The following is a 17461-nucleotide window of genomic DNA, read 5'->3' as shown; positions in this document are numbered from 1 at the left end:
CCTTTCCTGATTGCTTGAGTTTCTCCTCTTCAAGTTATATGTATTTATAGCTTTATAATTTATAATCCCCCAAGTAGAATGTAAATTCCTTCAGGGCAGGGACTAGCTTTCATCTTGTCTTTGAATCTCCTACACCTTCTATACACTGCTTGTTGAACTTTTGTAACTTTTGCAGTCCTGTGTGTAACAGCAACGGAGGTTTTCTGTATTTTTATATGTTTAATGAGCTACTATAGTCAGAGATTTCTTCACCCAGGATACAGCCTTCTTGTTTCTTCACCATCCTGAGCCAGTCTGTTCCTTAGATGGAAGACAGTTGGTTGTTATATACCCAAAGTCTTTCTAGTGAGGGTAGAACATAGTAGAAATGATCTGAAATAGCATTCAAGAAACTGGGATTCCCCTCTATGCTACAATGTGGCATCAGACAATAACTTCCTTAGAGGTTGAACCATAAAGCACTATGTGGACAAGTTCTTTTTATTTTTAAAACATAATTTGTTTTTGATGAATTAGGAGATTAGGAGCCTCCGTGATATAACTTAAAACTTAAAGATAGTACAATGTTGCAAACAGCTATTTTAGATCTTACCAGGAAGGGTTTCTTTATCCTTTCCTTTTGATCTAAACCTGTGATTTCTTCCTGGTAGGGAACTCCCAACATGGGAACTCTCTCCACTACTGCAGACTGGCAACTTGTTTTATAACTTGGCAGCAGCATTGCCCTGGAACACTGTGAAAGTCAAGTGACTTCCATAGGCTAAGAAATCCAATAGATTGGACTTGACCCAGTACCTGCTAATGCTAAGACTGGCCCTCTAGAGCACCAACCTAACAGGGCTGTTGTCAAGATCAAGTGAAATAATATAAATAAAGGGCTTTGTAAACCTTAAAGTGCTATATAAATGTATTATTATTGTTGTTAAGTGATGTTGTCTCACTGTATCTTTCTAACAGAAGAGCATGATGGGATTCTTTTATACAAGGTCACCTTTCTATGCTTAGCTAAAAATTGGGTGATTTGGAGGTTTGCAGTAAGACCAAATGCCTATGATAATAGTACATCTCATATTTTATATCTTTTCCAACTGCCAAAAGTTGGGCACATTCCAATTGTTATCTGGGGACTAGAGAGGGGAGATCTCATAAAAATGCCTCAAAATGAAAAATAAAACCGAAAAAATCTTATAAGAATTACTGAAGGTATTCTGTTTTCTCCCCTTTATAGAATGATTCTGAGAGCTACACTGAGGTCAACAATACTGGAAGCTGTCTGCTGGTCTACAATCTTTCTCCGTTTCAGTTTCATGTAGGAAAGGAAGCAGATGCTAAAAATAAGGAATTAGTGAAGCCTTCCTTTGATTTGTTCAAGGCTGTCACAGGAAGTATTCTCACCAAATCACATAACTGCCAGATTTGAGGAATGTGAACTAGGTTGGAAAAGTTTTTAACATCTGAAGCTGAAGCCTGGGAGTATAGCATCCCAAGCATATTCACATCTATGAAATATAAATCATTGTATGGTTACCGTGTCTCCAAGCATAAGGTTATACCAATGAGGCTTGTGAATGTAACCTTGAACTGGCCATGTGGCCCTTGGCTAAGACAAACTCATTAACATGCTTGGACTCAATTCCCCAGGAAAGCGCGGTTTGCAATCTACACGCCCAAAGGTGTTCCCTCTACCTTGCCACCCAATCTTGATTGTCTATACTTTGTGATGTGGGTACTATGTGCTTGGGAGTACCACCCAAGCAGGACAGGAATAAATTCAGAGGCAAACCCATTAACTTCCTCTTGGCCTTTCTCCCTTTCATGGAGCTCCACTGGGCTCCTCAATGACTATCTCTCTCCTCTTGACCTTCTCCTTCCCGAGGCTGTAACTATCTCAGCCTGCATTTCCTACCTTAATCTCCTCCTCCACCTCCTGATCCTTTGTACTCATACTTTCCTATCAAAGGGAGTATCATAGGGATTGCCTGCCCTATCCAACCACTGACTTGTCCGTGTCTTTCATTTCCACCCTGGTTCTCGGTTCCTACCTCTCCTCGGGTCCCATCACAAAGGTGAGCCCCTCCCTTGTGGGACCCTGCTGGTCAGGGAAGTCCATTAAGGAAAACCCCACAGGGAGTTTTTGACTTATCACTTTTAGAGGCTCAGGTAAGCATCCCAAGAACAAATTCAATCCCCAAATCTTTACTATAAACTCTAGGGCCAACTGACTGCTCAAAAAATATTAATAACCCCAATTGGTTGGAATACTGTCAGTTTTTATTTGATAATCAGAACCTAAGGAAAAACCCAAGATGGTAAAGAGAATTTGAATGACAAGTTAAATGAATAGTTATGAGCCAGCCTTGCCTTCCATAGAGAATATTCAGATGAAGATTTTTTTTTTAACTTAAAATCTAATTGAAAGAATAATCTCATTTGGGAGGTTTGGGGTGTTTCTTTGGAGCCATTTCCTTTTTCTCGTTGTGCTTTTTAAAAATTGACAGACGAACTATCTTCTTTGGTTTGAAGAATCTTCTTGATAGTCCTTTCAGGATTACCATAACCAATGAGATGCCTAATAAAAGAAGTCGAATAAATATAATGGGCACAACTTTAACTGACTTGGGAACATCCTTCATTTTTCCTCTAGGTCCACTGTTAATGCTTCCTCCAAAACCGGGATTCTCGCAGAAGGGAGGGGCCCATCCATAATTACAGTGGCAATTTTTCTTATTGTTGCAAACACCTCTTTTGTTGCACTTCTCTGGGAGACAGTCATATTTGAGCACTGAGACATTGAGACAGCTCCTGTTAATACAAATCAAGTCATGACCACATGAAGTACCATCTTTTACAGCTCCCTCATCAGGTAATGCCATGCTGATCATTGAAGAATGATAGTCTATCCCCCAGCATCGGATATTAAACTCCTTCACATGAGTAAAAATGACTGTTGTATGATCAGGCATATCAGGGACATTCTTCACATTGACACATTGCAATCTTCCACACATTATATCCCTTGATTTACACTGTTTATAACTCTGGCCTTTGAGGCCACAGTTAGCAAATCGATCAGTAAGTTTATTCAGTTCTTTATAGCACAGATATGGAGCATTCAGAGCACCAGATCCAAAAATTTCTTTGCACTGCAAAAAACGATCATGACATCCCTTTTGGTAACAACGGGCTCCCCTACTGCATGGGGTACCGTCTTGCTTATATAAATCAGTTGGGCAGAAATTTGAAGTTCCATTGCAGAATTCTGCAAGGTCACACTCATTTTGTTCTTCTCTACATTTATGTCCAGATGGACTGAAATGACAATTGGTACAGCACAAACCAGTGTTACACTGTGCACCGGGTCTCAGTTTACAATCAATTTGACAACACATGTCCTTTTTACATTCCTCTATTGTACCACAGTCACACTCCTCTCCTTTCTCTATTATTTTATTTCCACATCGCTGCATCGTATATACAAGTCCTGGGATATTATTTAGACATGAACTTGCAGTATCCCAATTTATAAAGTCGAAATAATTGACAAAACTGCAGTTACTGAAACCAGTACTTCCACCAGAGCCCATCAAACATTCTGTTTTACTGAAACAAAAACAGTTTTTTCCATCATGTTGCATGCCCACACCATGGCCCACTTCATGGGTAGACCATATAGCAGGAGCAATCAGGTTTTTATTTGGCAAAGTGCTTGTTGATACTCCATATTTCCTTTTACAGACACCTCCAACAAAAGCCCATCCCAATGCATCAGGGTAATATTTGTGCACATATAAATGTGCCCAATCCGATTTCACATTTAGATATAGTATTTTATCATTATATTTGGAAAACTCTCCAAGAACTTGTGACAATTTTTTCACATTAGTATTTACTTTGCTTTTATCTGTCCAGACCTCAATGGCTATTAATTGTATTCTAGCATTCAAGGACTGAAAGTAGCTGTCCATGACACCACCCATGATAATACTATCACTGATGGCTCTTGTTAAGTTGGATTTCAAGAAGGTAAAGCGCAGTTTATCCAGCACAATGATCAACTCCAAATACTTTTGGTGAACATAGGAAGTCCGCCAAGAATCCGATCTATCGGCAGGTAGATACCTTAGAAGGCTCAGCTGGCGGTCTATTTCTTCTTTGGTTAAGCCACAGGTGAAGTTGTTCATGAGATGGTCCTGCAAGCGGTAGATGACGTGCTCAAAGTTGTAGGAATACTGGACAGGCTCGATCTGGTACACGCTGTCCTCGATCCTCAGCATGCCTCGGAGGCCCCCGAGGCAGGTGCTCAATATGGCTTCGGACTCGGGAGAGCCCTCCACGGAGCCCTTGAAGTTGCAGGGCCGCGGGATGTAAGGCTGGTCCTCGACTCGGGTGCCGTCGTCCGCGAAGGTGAACACCCGCAGGTGTCGGGGCAGCAAGAGCTTCTTGGGCCGCAGGTGGACGATGTTCCTCTTGCCCTGGATACGCATGAGGTAGGACACTCGCCCCAGTCTGTTGGGGTAGCCCCCGCGGGGCTCCAGCTGCCTGGGGATGATCACTTCGTAGGATGTAAAGCCCCAATCCGGGTTAAAGTCAAAGTCTTGGGACCAGCAGCTATTCCCGAGTACGAGGGTCCCCAGGCCCAGTAGCAGGAGAGATGCGGCTCCCATTGCCCAGGCCCTTGTCTGCCTTGCTGGCACCCAAGAGCCACTGGCCACAGCAGCCGAGGGCGCCAAAGGCGCCTACGGCTGAGAAGCAGTGGCCAGGCTTAGTTGAGGGCCACTGGGAGGGTGGAGGGAGCTGGGGGGCGGGGCCGGACGCCTCGAGCTCCGCCCATGCTGCCGGTTCTAGAGGGGGTGTTCTGCGCGTGCGTGTGCGCGCTCTTCAGACAGTTGAGAAGGCGGGAAAGTGGCGGAAAATGGAGGAGGCTGAGCTTAATGTGGGTACCAGAGGAGGGGAGAAGAGGAGAGACGCGCCATGAATGGAGGAAGAGAACACGCTAAGTTTTAGGAGGGGGCCAAAAGGTGTGGAAAGTACTTCCAGAGCGAGCTTCCATCCAGGAAATGGCTCTTGCCCTCAATGGACTAGACAGAAGCTCCAAGTTCTCTGTGGAGGAACCGCCCCAACTGTTGTGGGGGGCAAGGGGCTCCTCATTTCCCCAGGCAGATTATTAGTCCATTCTCACCCCAGTTATGAAAAAAAAAGCCAAACCCACCCACCCCCTTTTTGTTTTATAAATCCCATGTCTTACATCTTAGCATCATTAGAATCATTCCAAGCTGTGTGACCCTGGGCAAGTCACTTAACTTCTGCCTTAGAACCAAAACCTAGGATTGATTCTAAGGTAGAAGGTAAAGGTTGTTGTTGTTGTTTTTAATAAATTAAAATAAAAACACTCAAACTTAGAACCAAACATACCACTGTTTTTAAGAAAATTCTGAGTGGACACTTGTTTCTTTTTGTATTAGAATGTTAGACCTATGTGGGAGGAGATTCAGTGTGTAATTCTCAGAGTAGTTTTTGGCTTGCTGTAACCCCAATTTTCAAGACCCCTTAGTATTACTATTCCTTAGACTAAAATTGCAGCCCTCCATAAAACTCTTAGTTTTCCTGTCCTGTTTTCAAAAACCTTGAGAAGAGTTTTATCTGTACCCTGGGAAGAAAGTCAAACTATAAAATAGGCTGAAGGAGGGAAAGTACAGTGAGTTTCAAAAGGATCATTATGGTCCCAGCCTGGGAATCCCATGATAGTCACAGGTTTTTCTTGATAATGGGGGTCTTTAGGGGTGGTGCGTAATGTTGAAAATCACATGCTCAAGACTGTGAACGTCACAGCTCCCCCTTCTGTGGTATTGGACAGAGGGGAGGAGGAGAATCTTGCATCAGGATTATTGTAGAAGTCTGTGATTGTACCTACAAGAAGAGAGGACATTTTTTTCCCTGAGCAAGCTGCTTGTGTGGGCAGAATCCCTTTTCTTTCCTTTCCCCTCCCTACCCCCCCCTCCCTGCTGACTGCTGTTTTCTCCAACTTTAGTCGATTTTCTCTGCCAGTATCTTATCAAGTCTACTGTCTGCTCATTAGAGTGATTTCTGGGGGTACAAACCTTGTCAGAATTCTACTCCTTCTTATTGCTAAAATATACTTTCCTAAGTTTCTCTGGACCCTTTTGTGTGTATGTATTTCAAAATTCTTATTCATGGATGGTCTTTCCACAGAAGTATTTGAAAATCCTCTCTTCTATGAAAAATCTGTTCCCCATGGGCAGCGAGGTGGCTCAGTGGATAGAGAGCCAGGCCTCTGTTCAAATCTAGCCTCAGATACTCTCTAGTTGTGTGATCCTGGGCAACTCATGTAAGCCATATTGCCTAGCCCCTGCCCTCTTCTGCCTTAGAACTAATACACATTATTGATTATAAGATGGAATTGTAAGGGTTTAAAATTTTATATTCTCTCCTATTTTTTGCCACCACCCCCCCCAGTAGGATTATGCTCAACTTTTAACTAAATTATTCTTGGTTTGAAGGGGGAAATGAGTTTAGTTTTGGACAGAAGTTTAAGGCAGCTATGGGACATCCTATTTGAGATGGCCAGTAGGTAACTGGAGATGGGAGACCAGAGTCAGCAGAGAGGTTAGGACTGGATAACTAGATTAGAGAATCATTAGCATCGATATGATAGTTGAAATCATGGGACCTGATAAGGTCACCAAATGAAATAATATAGAGGAAGAAGAAAAGGCTCAAGACAGAGCTTGGGAGACACTTCATATTGGCAAGCCCAATCTGGAAGATCAGCAAAGGATCATTTATATAATGGATATCATATTGCTTACCTTCTCAATGAGTGGAGGAAGGGAGAGAATCTGGAACTCAAAGTTTTTAAATGAATGTGAAGGGCAGCTAAGTGGCTTAAAAGCCAGGCTTGGAGATAAGAGGTACTAGGTTCAAATCTGTCCTCAGATACTTCCTCAATAGGTGACTCTAGGCAAGTCACTTAATCCCAACTGCCTAACCATTACCATTCTTCTGCTTTGGGACCAGTATTGATTCTAAGATAGAAGGTAACTTTTCTTTTTTTTTTTTGAGTGGGAAAATGTAAAAAAAAAATTTTCAACAAAGGAGCCTGAGGAGTAGTCAGATAGGTAGATGTAGAGATAAGATAGAGTCATGAAAACATAAAGAGAGTATAAGGAGAAAGTGATCCAAAAGTATCCTAGGCTGCAGAGAGTTCAAGAAGGATGAAGACTGGAAAAAGCCCATTGTGGGAAAACACACCCAAGTTTGTCTCAGGGTCTCCACTAAAGAGTGGGAGGTTCAAAACTTCCTTCAATCTAGAAGTATGAAAAAATTTTGGTTTAATGTGGTGAAATAGCCTATTAGTTGATGGAGTAACTTTAGGGCTAATAGAATGGCCCCTGGACTGATGGAGTAGCCCTGGAGATGATGGCATAGCCCAAGGTGTGAATCAGGGTTTGTATATTTATTGAAAGTTTGGGGGCTTCATGCCTTCCATTCCAGGGAAATCTCCACCTTTTCCCAGAATAGCCCACCCTGGGCATTACTAGGCATTACAGGATAAAAACCCTGGAAAATGAGCATAGAGAATGTGGGTCCAAATCCAAGAAGGGGTGTGGTTTTGGGTCCGACACATCATAGATGAACTTGACACCAGAAAGGGAATTAAAAACATGCACAGGTTTGGGAGATTCCCCTAGACTGTCAGAGCCCATGTCCCATGTTTCCCCCCATTGTCCCACCTGACATCATTTGTCAGTGTAGATGAGGTCTTGCTACCTTTCTGGAGTGCTCTCATCAAACTGGGGGATATAAGAAGAATATAGTACCATAGATGACCACTATAGGTGATTAATAATGCCTAACAGTTCAGAACTAAGGTAAATACAAAACAATGTAAATGATTAATAATACAAAATATCAAGATAGAGGACTAACTGGAGCAGCAGCTCCATTTCACCACAGAAATCCTCTCTGATCAAAATTAAAATATTACCACAAAATAAATACAGGAATGAAAGAACCAACAAGGAGATGGAGTAAAACAACTTTCAAGAAAAGAAAAACCCAAAAGGTAGGCAGAGACAATATGGGGAACTAAGGTGAGAGGGGAGCAGAGCCAGAAAGAGGCTATATATAAGGAGTGAAGAGCAAGCCAAAAGAAAACCCCAACCCTGTCCCCCCCCCCTCCACACACACACACACACACACACACACACACACACACACACACATCTGCTGTGTAAGTTCAATTTAACATTCAGACCCTGAGAGCCTGCCTGGACAAATAGTGGTCCAAGCCAACTCACACCCCTTGAAATTTCAAACCTATGGAGAAGGCCAGAATCCCAGCCCACCACAAGTTGGGCTGAAGAGGGATGATCCATGTGGACCCAGAGCAAAACCAGGAATCCCAGTCTGGGCTTGGGAGGAGGACATATTAGATGATTTGAGGTGAGGACACAGTTCTCAGGGGAGTTCCCCAGATCTTTTTGCCCAAAACTAAGGGCAGGACTCTAGGACAGGTCAATCAAGGGTGTGCCTGATTGAATCAAGAATACAAGTGAGACCAAAAACTTAAGCCTGAGTCTGGGGCTAGAATTTGATCAGCCCCTGACCTGATCAAGTTCATAGTGGATCAAAAACTTACTAAGCTTATCAGCATCTCAAGGGTCAATTGAATCAGCAGGAGGAGGGAGCTCTCAGAGCTCTCAGCCCTGAGACCATCTGGTCTTCTAGTAACAACCCAGAAAATAAGCTAAAAATAGTATCAAAGAAGGACTGAAGTTTAAGAGGGTACCCCAACTTCCCAGAAAACAGAGTCTACCTACAATTAGATAAGAAAAATGAGCAAACAACATAAAAAGCACCTAACTCTAAAGAATTTTTATGGCAGCAACAAGCAAGGTACAGACACAGAAGGGGACAGTGAAAACAAAGGAAACACAAAGTCCAAAAGAAAATATGAAATGGATACAGATTCTGGAAGAGTTCAAAAAATTTGAAGTCCAAACACAAAACACAAGAGAAGCCCCAAAAGGTAAATAAGAAAGAGAAAATTTAAGGGACTCATTAAGATCAAAATGTTTATATGTCTACAGGGAAAGAAGATTTCTATAATTCTCAAAAATTACTCTTAGTAGTAGAAAAGAAAGAAGGAATTTGCTCAGAAAGAGGATGGAGAAGTAAGCTGATTATGATGATATGATGTATATGTAAATGTGATGATATGGAATGCATGTATGTATGATATGATATGTATGCACATAAATGTGATGTAAAAAATCATGGGCTGAAAGAGAGGGTTGCACTGAGAGCAAAAGGAAAGGAGAGATAGAATGGGATATTATTTATATATATGAAATACTAATTATATAACATAAAGAGGCATGAAAAATCAATGCAGAGGGGAAGATAAGGGTGGTGACTGGTAATGCTTACACTTTACTCTCTTTGTAACTGGCTGAGAGAGGGAAAAACGAGTCTGCTCAGTGGGGAATAGAATTCTGTCACCCTACAGAGAAGTAGAAAGGGAACAAGACAAGAGAAGAGGGTGGTAAATGAAGGGAGGGAGAAGCAAAATACTGGTGAGATGGAACAGAGGGAATAGGGCAGGATCTAAAGGGGATAATATGATGGAAAGCAATACACAGTTAGTAATCATAACAATGAATGTGAATGGGATGAACTCATCCATTAAACAGAAGCAAATAACAGAGTGGATTAAAAACCAGAATCCTACTATATGTTGTTTACAAGAACACATTTGAGGCAGGGTGACACATACAGATTCAAGATAAAAAGGCTGGAACAGAATTTATTACACATCATATAAAGTAAAAAAAAAAGCAGGGGTTACAATCAAGACAAAGCCAAAGTAGAAATTGATCTGAGTAAAAGAGATAATGAAGAAAATTAGATTTTGCTATAAAAATGAAGTAATATCATTACTAAACATTTATGTACCAAATGGCATAACATATAGATTTCTAAAGGAAAAATTAAAGGAGCTCAAGGAGGAAATAGATAAGTCCATACTAGTGGGGGATCCCAACCTTCCCCTTTCAGAACTAGAAAAATCAAACCAAAAAATAAAAATAAGAAATAAGTAAGGAAAGTAAATGAAATGTAGAAAAATTGGAGTTAATAGATATCTGGAGAAAACTGAACAGGGATAAAAAAGGAATATACCTTCTCATCAGCACATGGTACATATAAAAAGATCAACCATGAATCAGGGCATAGAAATATTGCGAACAAATGCAGAAAAGCACAAATAATAAAGGCAACTTTTTCAGATTGTAATACAATAAAAATTGTAATTAACAAGGGTCCATGGAGAGGCAAGTTTTTTTTTATCTTAAGAAATTTTATTCAATTAGTTCATTTAGAATATTTTTCCATGGTTACAAGATTCATGTTCTTTCCCTTCCTTCCCCCCAACCCCCTCCTGTAGCTGACACTCAATTCCACTAGGTTTTACATGTGCCATTGATCAAGACCTATTTTCATATTATTGATATTTGTACTAGGGTGATAATTTAGAGTCTATATCCCAAATCATATCTCCATTGACTCTTGTGATCAAGCAGTTTTTCTTCTGTGTTTCGACTCCCACGGTTCTTCCTCTGAATGTTAATAGTGTTCTTTCTCATAAGTCCTTTCAAATGGAAAGGCAAATTTAAAATTAATTGGAACTAAATAATCTAATTCTTCAAAACTGGTGGGCCGAACAAGAAATCATAGAAACAATTACAGACTTCATTAAAGAGAATGACAATGAGGAGATGACATAACAAAACCTATGGGATACATTCAAAGCATACTCAGGGGAAATTTTATATCTCTGAGTGCCTATATGAACAAAATAGAAAGGAAGGAGATCAATGAATTGGGCTTGTGACTCAAAAAATTAGAAAAAAAATTTAAAATTCCCATATAAAAACTAAATTGGAAATCCTAAAAATTAAAGGAGAAATTAGTCAAATTGAAAGTAAAAGAACTATTGAACTAATAATAAGAGTAGGAGCTGGTACTTTGAAAAAACAAATAAAATATATAATGTATTCATATACATTATCATGGTTAATCTAATAAAAAAGAAAGAGAATCAAATTAACAGTATCAAAGAGGGGGCAGCTGGGTAGCTCAGTGGATTGAGTGCCAGGCCTAGAGATGGGAGGTCCTAGGTTCAAATCTGGCCTCAGATACTTCCTGGCTGTGTGACCCTGGGCAAGTCACTTGACCCCCATTGCCCAGCCCTCACCACTCTTATGACTTGGAGCCAATACACAGTATTGACTCTAAGACAGAAGGTAAGGGTTTAAAAAAAACAGTATCAAGGGTGATCTCACCTTTAATGAAGAGGAAATTAAGGTATTAAGAACTATTTTGCTCAATTATATGGCAATAAATATGACAATCTAGGTGAAATGGGTGAATATTTACAAAAATATCAATTGCCTAGATTAGTAAAAGAGGAAATAGAATACTTAAATAATCCTGTCTCAGAAAAAGAAATTGAACAAGCCATCAATGAACTCCCTAAGAAAAAATTCCCCAGGGCCAGATGGATTCACAAATGAATTCTATCAAACATTTAAAGAACAACTAATCCCAATATTATACAAATTATTTGACAAAACAAGCAAAGAATGAGTCTTGCCAAATTATTTTTGACACAAATATGGTATTGATTCCAAAGCCAGACAGATGAAAAACAGAGAAAGAAAACTATAGACCAATCTCCTTAATGAACATAGATGCAAAAATCTTAAATATATTATTAGCAGAAAGGCTCCAGCAAGTGATCAGAGGATTATTCACTATGACCAGGTGGGATTTATACTAGGAATGCAAGGATGATTAGGAAAACCATACACATAATTGACCATATCAATAATCAAACCAACAGAAATCATAAGATTATCTCAAAAGATGCAGAAAAAGCCTTTGACAAAATGCAACACTCATTCCTATTAAAAACACTAGAGATGATGAGACATGATGGGAGACTTCCAGTCAAGATGGCGGTGTAGAAGCAGCAAAAGTTCAGACCTCGGAAACCCTTCCTTATGGATCGCAAACAGAGTGCTCCTATGCCACGGAAATTCAAGCTGAACAACAGGCTAGACCTGGGGAAACCTCCTCCTGGACCTGGATCAAAAGGTACTGCACCCCAAAAGCCAGAACCCTAGATCACTCGGATCTAAGGGGTAGACAAAAAGAAGGTCCCAGGACCCATCCCCCCCCAACCCAGAGTGCTGAGCCCATGGCAGCAGTGGGAACCTCAGGGCTCTGAAGACTCACCTTGAAAGCAACCTGAGCCAATCTCCGGGGCACCCAACACAGACGGCAGGGAAACATAGAGAGAAGGAGGAAGCCTGTAGTCCCCTGGCTGGGTCCTTCCATCTGAGTCTCAAGGGAGGTCCCAGCTTTAGGGTACCAGCTGAACCCAATCCCATCAGGAGCTCTCAGAGCTACTGAAAGGACAGAAAACTCGGGGCTGGCAAAGGGGTTGCTCTGAAGAGCTTACCTTGAAAGTAACCCGGGCCAGTCTCCAGGCATTCAACACAGATTGTGGAGGAGGAGAATTTTGCATCAGGGTTCATTGGCCCAAACCACAGGTGAACCTAATCCCATCAGGACCCCTCAGAGCCCAGGCAAGCTATGACCCCTCCCCCCTTAGAGAGCAGGGTCTTCTGAAAGAACCAGCTGAACCTAATCCCATCAGGAGCCCTCAGAGCCCAGAGAGGCCACGCATCTCCCCCCTTAGAGAGCAGGGTCTTCTGAAAAAACAGAAAGCTAGAGGCAAAGTCAAGATGGCAGCCTAGGAGGAGCATAGACCTGGCAGCCTGGCCAGAGATTTGGAGATCCTCCATATCTGCTCCAGCTGTCCAGGAAGTTTAAAACACAGAGTAAACCTAGCCCAACTAAGCTGAACTCAATCCCATCAAAAATCTCCAGAACACAGGGAAGCCCAGGTTCCCCATCCATCCTCATTGACTGCTAGACTTTAAGGTGAACTGATCCAACCATTCTGGAGGGCAATTTGGGACTATGCACAAAGGGCGATAAAAGAATGTCTACCCTTTGATCCAGCCATAGCACTGCTGGGTCTGTACCCCAAAGAGATAATGGACAAAAAGACTTGTACAAAAATATTCATAGCTGCGCTCTTTGTGGTGGCCAACAATTGGAAAACAAGGGGAAGCCCATCAATTGGGGAATGGCTGAACAAATTGTGGTATATGTTGGTGATGGAATATTATTGTGCAAAAAGGAATAATAAAGTGGAGGAATTCCATGGAGACTGGAACGACCTCCAGGAAGTGATGCAGAGCGAGAGGAGCAGAACCAGGAGAACATTGTACACAGAGACAAACACACTGTGGTATAATCGAATGTAATGGACTTCTCCATTAGGGGCAGTGTAATGTCCCTGAACAATATGCAGGGATCTAGGAGAAAAAACACTATTCATAAGCAGAGGACAAACTGTGGGAGTGGAAACACCGAGGAAAAGCAACTGCCTGACTACAGTGGTTGAGGGGACATGACAGAGGAGAGACTAAACGAACACTCTAATGCAAATATTAACAACATGGCAATGGGTTTGAATCAAGAACACATGTGATACCCAGTGGAATCACGCATCGGCTACGGTGGGTGGGGGGGAAAGAAAATGATCTTTGTCTTTAATGAATAATGCATGGAAATGATCAAATAAAATATTATAAAATTTAAAAAAACACTAGAAAGTATAGGAATAGAAGGACCATTCCTCAAAATAATAAACAGTATTTCAGCAATTATCATCTGTAATAAGGACAGGTTAGAAGCCTTCCAAATAAGTTCAGGAGTGAAGAAAGGATACCCATTATCACCTCTATTATTTAATATTGTTTTAGAAACACTAGCCATAGCAATTAGAGAAAATTAGATAAAGAATTTGAAGGGATCAAAGTAGTCAGTGAAGAAATTAAACTATCACTCTTTGTAGATGATATGATGGTATACTTAAAGAATCCCAGAAAATAAAATAAAATGCTAGTGGAAATAATTAACAACTTTAGCAAAGTTGTAGGATACAAGATAAACCCACATAAATCATCAGCATTTCTACATATTTCCAACAAAACTTGGCAGCAGGAGTTAGAAAGAGAAACTCCATTTAAATTACTTGACAATATAAAATATTTAGGAATCTATTTGCCAAGACAAACAACTACAGAACATTTTTCACAGAATTAGAAATAGATCTAAATAATTGGAAAAACATTAATTGTTCCTGGGTAGGATGAGCTAATATAATAAAAATGACAATCCCACCCAAATTCATCTACTTATTCAGTGCCATACCTATCAAACTACCAAAAAACTTTTTTTATAGAATTAGAAAAAGTTGTAACAAAGTTCATTTGGGAGAACAAAAATGAAAAAAAAAAAGTGAAGAGTGGGGACCTAGCAGTACCAGATCTTAAACTATACTATAAAGCAATGGTCATCAAAATAATCTGGTACTGGCTAAGAGACCAAAGGGTGCAGCAATAGAACAGACTAGGGATAAATTACCTCAGCAATTTTTTGATAAACCTCAAGCAATGTTTGATAAACCTCAAGTTCCCAGCTTTTGGCAGAAGAATTCAGTATTTGACAAAAATTGCTGGTAAAACTGGAAAAAAATATTAGAGGGATTAGGTTTAGATCAACATCTCACACCCTATACCAAGATAAATTCAGAATGGGCAAATGACTTACATATAAAGAGTGAAATCATAAATAAAGTAGTTGACATAGAATAGTATACCTGTTAGATCTGTGATAAAGGAAGGAATTTAAGATCAAACAAGAGATAGAGGATATTGCAAAATATAAAATGAATGACTTTGATTATATCAAATTTAAAAAGTTTTGTACAAACAAAACCAACACAACCAAAATTAGAAGGTAAGCAACAAACTGGGAGAACATTTTTATAACAAAATTCTCTGACAAAGGTTTGATTTTCCAAATACATAAGGAACTAAGTCAAATTTACAAAAAATCAAGACATTCCCCAATCAACAAATGGTCAAGGGAAATGAAGAGGCAGTTTTCACATGATGAAAATAAAACTATCAATAAGTGTATGAAAAAGTGTTCTAAATCCCTCCCAATTAGAGAAATGCAAATTAAAACAACTCTGAGGTACCACCTCACATCTAGCAGACTGGCCAATATGGCAGCAAAGGAAAGTGATAGATGTTGGAGGGGAGGTGGCAAAATTGGGACACTGATACACTGCTGATGGAGTTGTGAGTTGGTCCAACCATTCTGGAGGGCAATTTGGAACCATATGCAAAGGGCTTTAAAATAATTCTTACCCTTTGATCCAGTCATACCACTGCTGGGGTTGTACCCCAAAGAGATAATAAGGAAAAAAGACTTGTACAAAAATATTCATAGCCACGCTCTTTTTGGTGGCAAAAAAAAATTGGAAAATGAGAGGGTGTCCATCAATTGGGAAATGGCTGAGGTTGTGCTGAAAGGAATAATGAACTGGAGGAACTCCATGTGAACTGAAAAGACCTCCAGGAATTGATGCAGAGTGAGAGGAGCAGAACCAGTAGAACATTGTACAAAGAGACTGGTACATTAGGGCACAATCAAATGGAATAGACTTTTCTACTAATAGTAATGCAATGACTCCGAACAATCCTGAGGGACTTATGAAAAAGAACACTATCCACATTCAGAGGAAGAACTGTGGGAGCGGAAACACAGAAGAAAAATATATGATCAACCACATGGTTTGACGGGGATATGATTAGGGTTTTGATGTTAAAAGTTCACTCTACTGCAAATATGAATAACATGGAAATGGGTTTTGAACAATGATATCTAGTGGAATTGCCTGTCAGCTCCAATAGGAAGGAGGGAAAGAGTAATTATAAATCATGCAACCTTGGAAAAATATTCTAAATAAAAAAAAAAGAAATAGAAAAAAAGCTACATCACTGCTTATCTGATATATGCTGTAAAGCAGAGGTTCTTAACCTTTTTTGTATTGTGGATCCGTTTGGCATACCAGTGAAGTCTATGGACTCCTCAGAATATTTTAAAATGTATTAAATAAAACATAGTGGATTAAAAAATAATAATAATACACAACACAACGTGTGGGCCCAGTTGAGATATTTGTGGATCCAGATATCATAGTTTCATGATTTTCTTCTGCTTTGTTTAATAGCAAAACAGAGGATGGTGGGATTAATCCAAGGCTGAGTTTTAGTAAGGCAAGATCTTTGATAGGATAAAGGAACAAGGAACTCAAAGAGGAAAATTCATTGAGGAAAGTTTTTGGTTTTGTTTTTGTTTTGCAGCTAATGAACCAAGAAGAACTTTTACATCTTTAAAAATAATTACATATAAAGCAAAATATTTTAAACAAAGAGCTTTCAATACAGGTGTATTTAAAAATGTGAAAATGACTTTTAGTTCATAGATCATAGCAAAACAAGTAGCCGCAGGATTTGGCCCTCAGTGTAGTTTTCTACCTGATTCTACCCTTTGACATGTGAGGAAATTATATCCAGGAGAGGGGAAGTAACTTTTTTTAAATCCAAGGTACTGTACTAACTTAGTGACAGGGCTGAACTAAATGAGGTACAGGATAAATACTAAAAGATAAACATTTTACATATTTCCAGATCACAATATAAAAATAGAGAAAATTAATAACAATAATGAAAATTTACTGTATAAGTGGTATAAGTTATGTGGAAACTAAATATTAAAGAAAAATTAGAAAATCACAAAATTTTAAGAGATAATTATTATAAATAATCAAAATCTATGAGAGATAGGAAGGTAGTTTTTCAGGGCAAATTTACACCATATTTGCACATTTCAGTACTAACAAAAAAAAAGATAATTAAATGAGAAAAGGAAGCTTTTCACTTGCCAGAATAAAGCAGGAGAGCTTGACAAATGTAACTAATAAAGATAGGAAGTTCAGCTAGGTGTGGGAAACACTGACTGAATTTCTTCTTTGTTACCTTCTGTCCAAGTTCAAATTCAGTTACAGCTGTATGCTGTAACTTGCTGATAAGCAAGGTAGTTATTTATAGCAAAAGGCTTTGATCTCCAGCCTAGACAAAGGGGTCAAAAGGGACAGACCTAATCTTAGTCAAAGGGCACTGCTTGGCTTTTGTTGGATTTTGTAGCTGAAGTTACCAAACAGCTGTCAGAGGGCTCTTATCAGGACTTGTTCTAAACCACCTCATCCTAGCAGCCTGAAGACTGGGCAAGGCAGAAACCCCTTGGCCAGTCAGGGGCAGGTACAACAGAGGTGCATGTCCCACAGAAACTTCATGCTCTTCAAGAAGTAGTGTGATAGGGGGCAGCTGGGTGGCTCAGTGGATTGAGAGCCAAGCCTAGAGACAGGAGATCCTAGGTTCAAATCTGGACT

The 17461-nt window shown here is 39.9% G+C and overlaps 1 protein-coding gene across 1 annotated transcript; it reads right to left on the bottom strand.

The window, feature by feature from the left end:
• Positions 1-2249: 2249 nt before the first annotated feature.
• LOC100013265 (disintegrin and metalloproteinase domain-containing protein 30) lies at positions 2250-4837 on the bottom strand. Its single transcript, XM_007485301.3, has one exon. It carries the CDS (start codon positions 4662-4664, stop codon positions 2427-2429), a length of 2238 nt encoding a protein of 745 aa, XP_007485363.3. The 5' UTR covers positions 4665-4837; the 3' UTR covers positions 2250-2426.
• Between the last annotated feature and the right edge of the window lie 12624 nt (positions 4838-17461).

This window comes from Monodelphis domestica, chromosome 2 (assembly GCF_027887165.1).
Source record: "Monodelphis domestica isolate mMonDom1 chromosome 2, mMonDom1.pri, whole genome shotgun sequence".
NCBI lineage: Eukaryota > Metazoa > Chordata > Mammalia > Didelphimorphia > Didelphidae > Monodelphis > Monodelphis domestica.
This window is presented reverse-complemented; position numbering and strand designations above follow the sequence as displayed.

Coding starts and splice junctions, on each gene's coding strand:
- LOC100013265 (XM_007485301.3), bottom strand. CDS start 4,664: ATGGGAGCCGCATCTCTCCTGCTACTGGGCCTGGGGACCCTCGTACTC.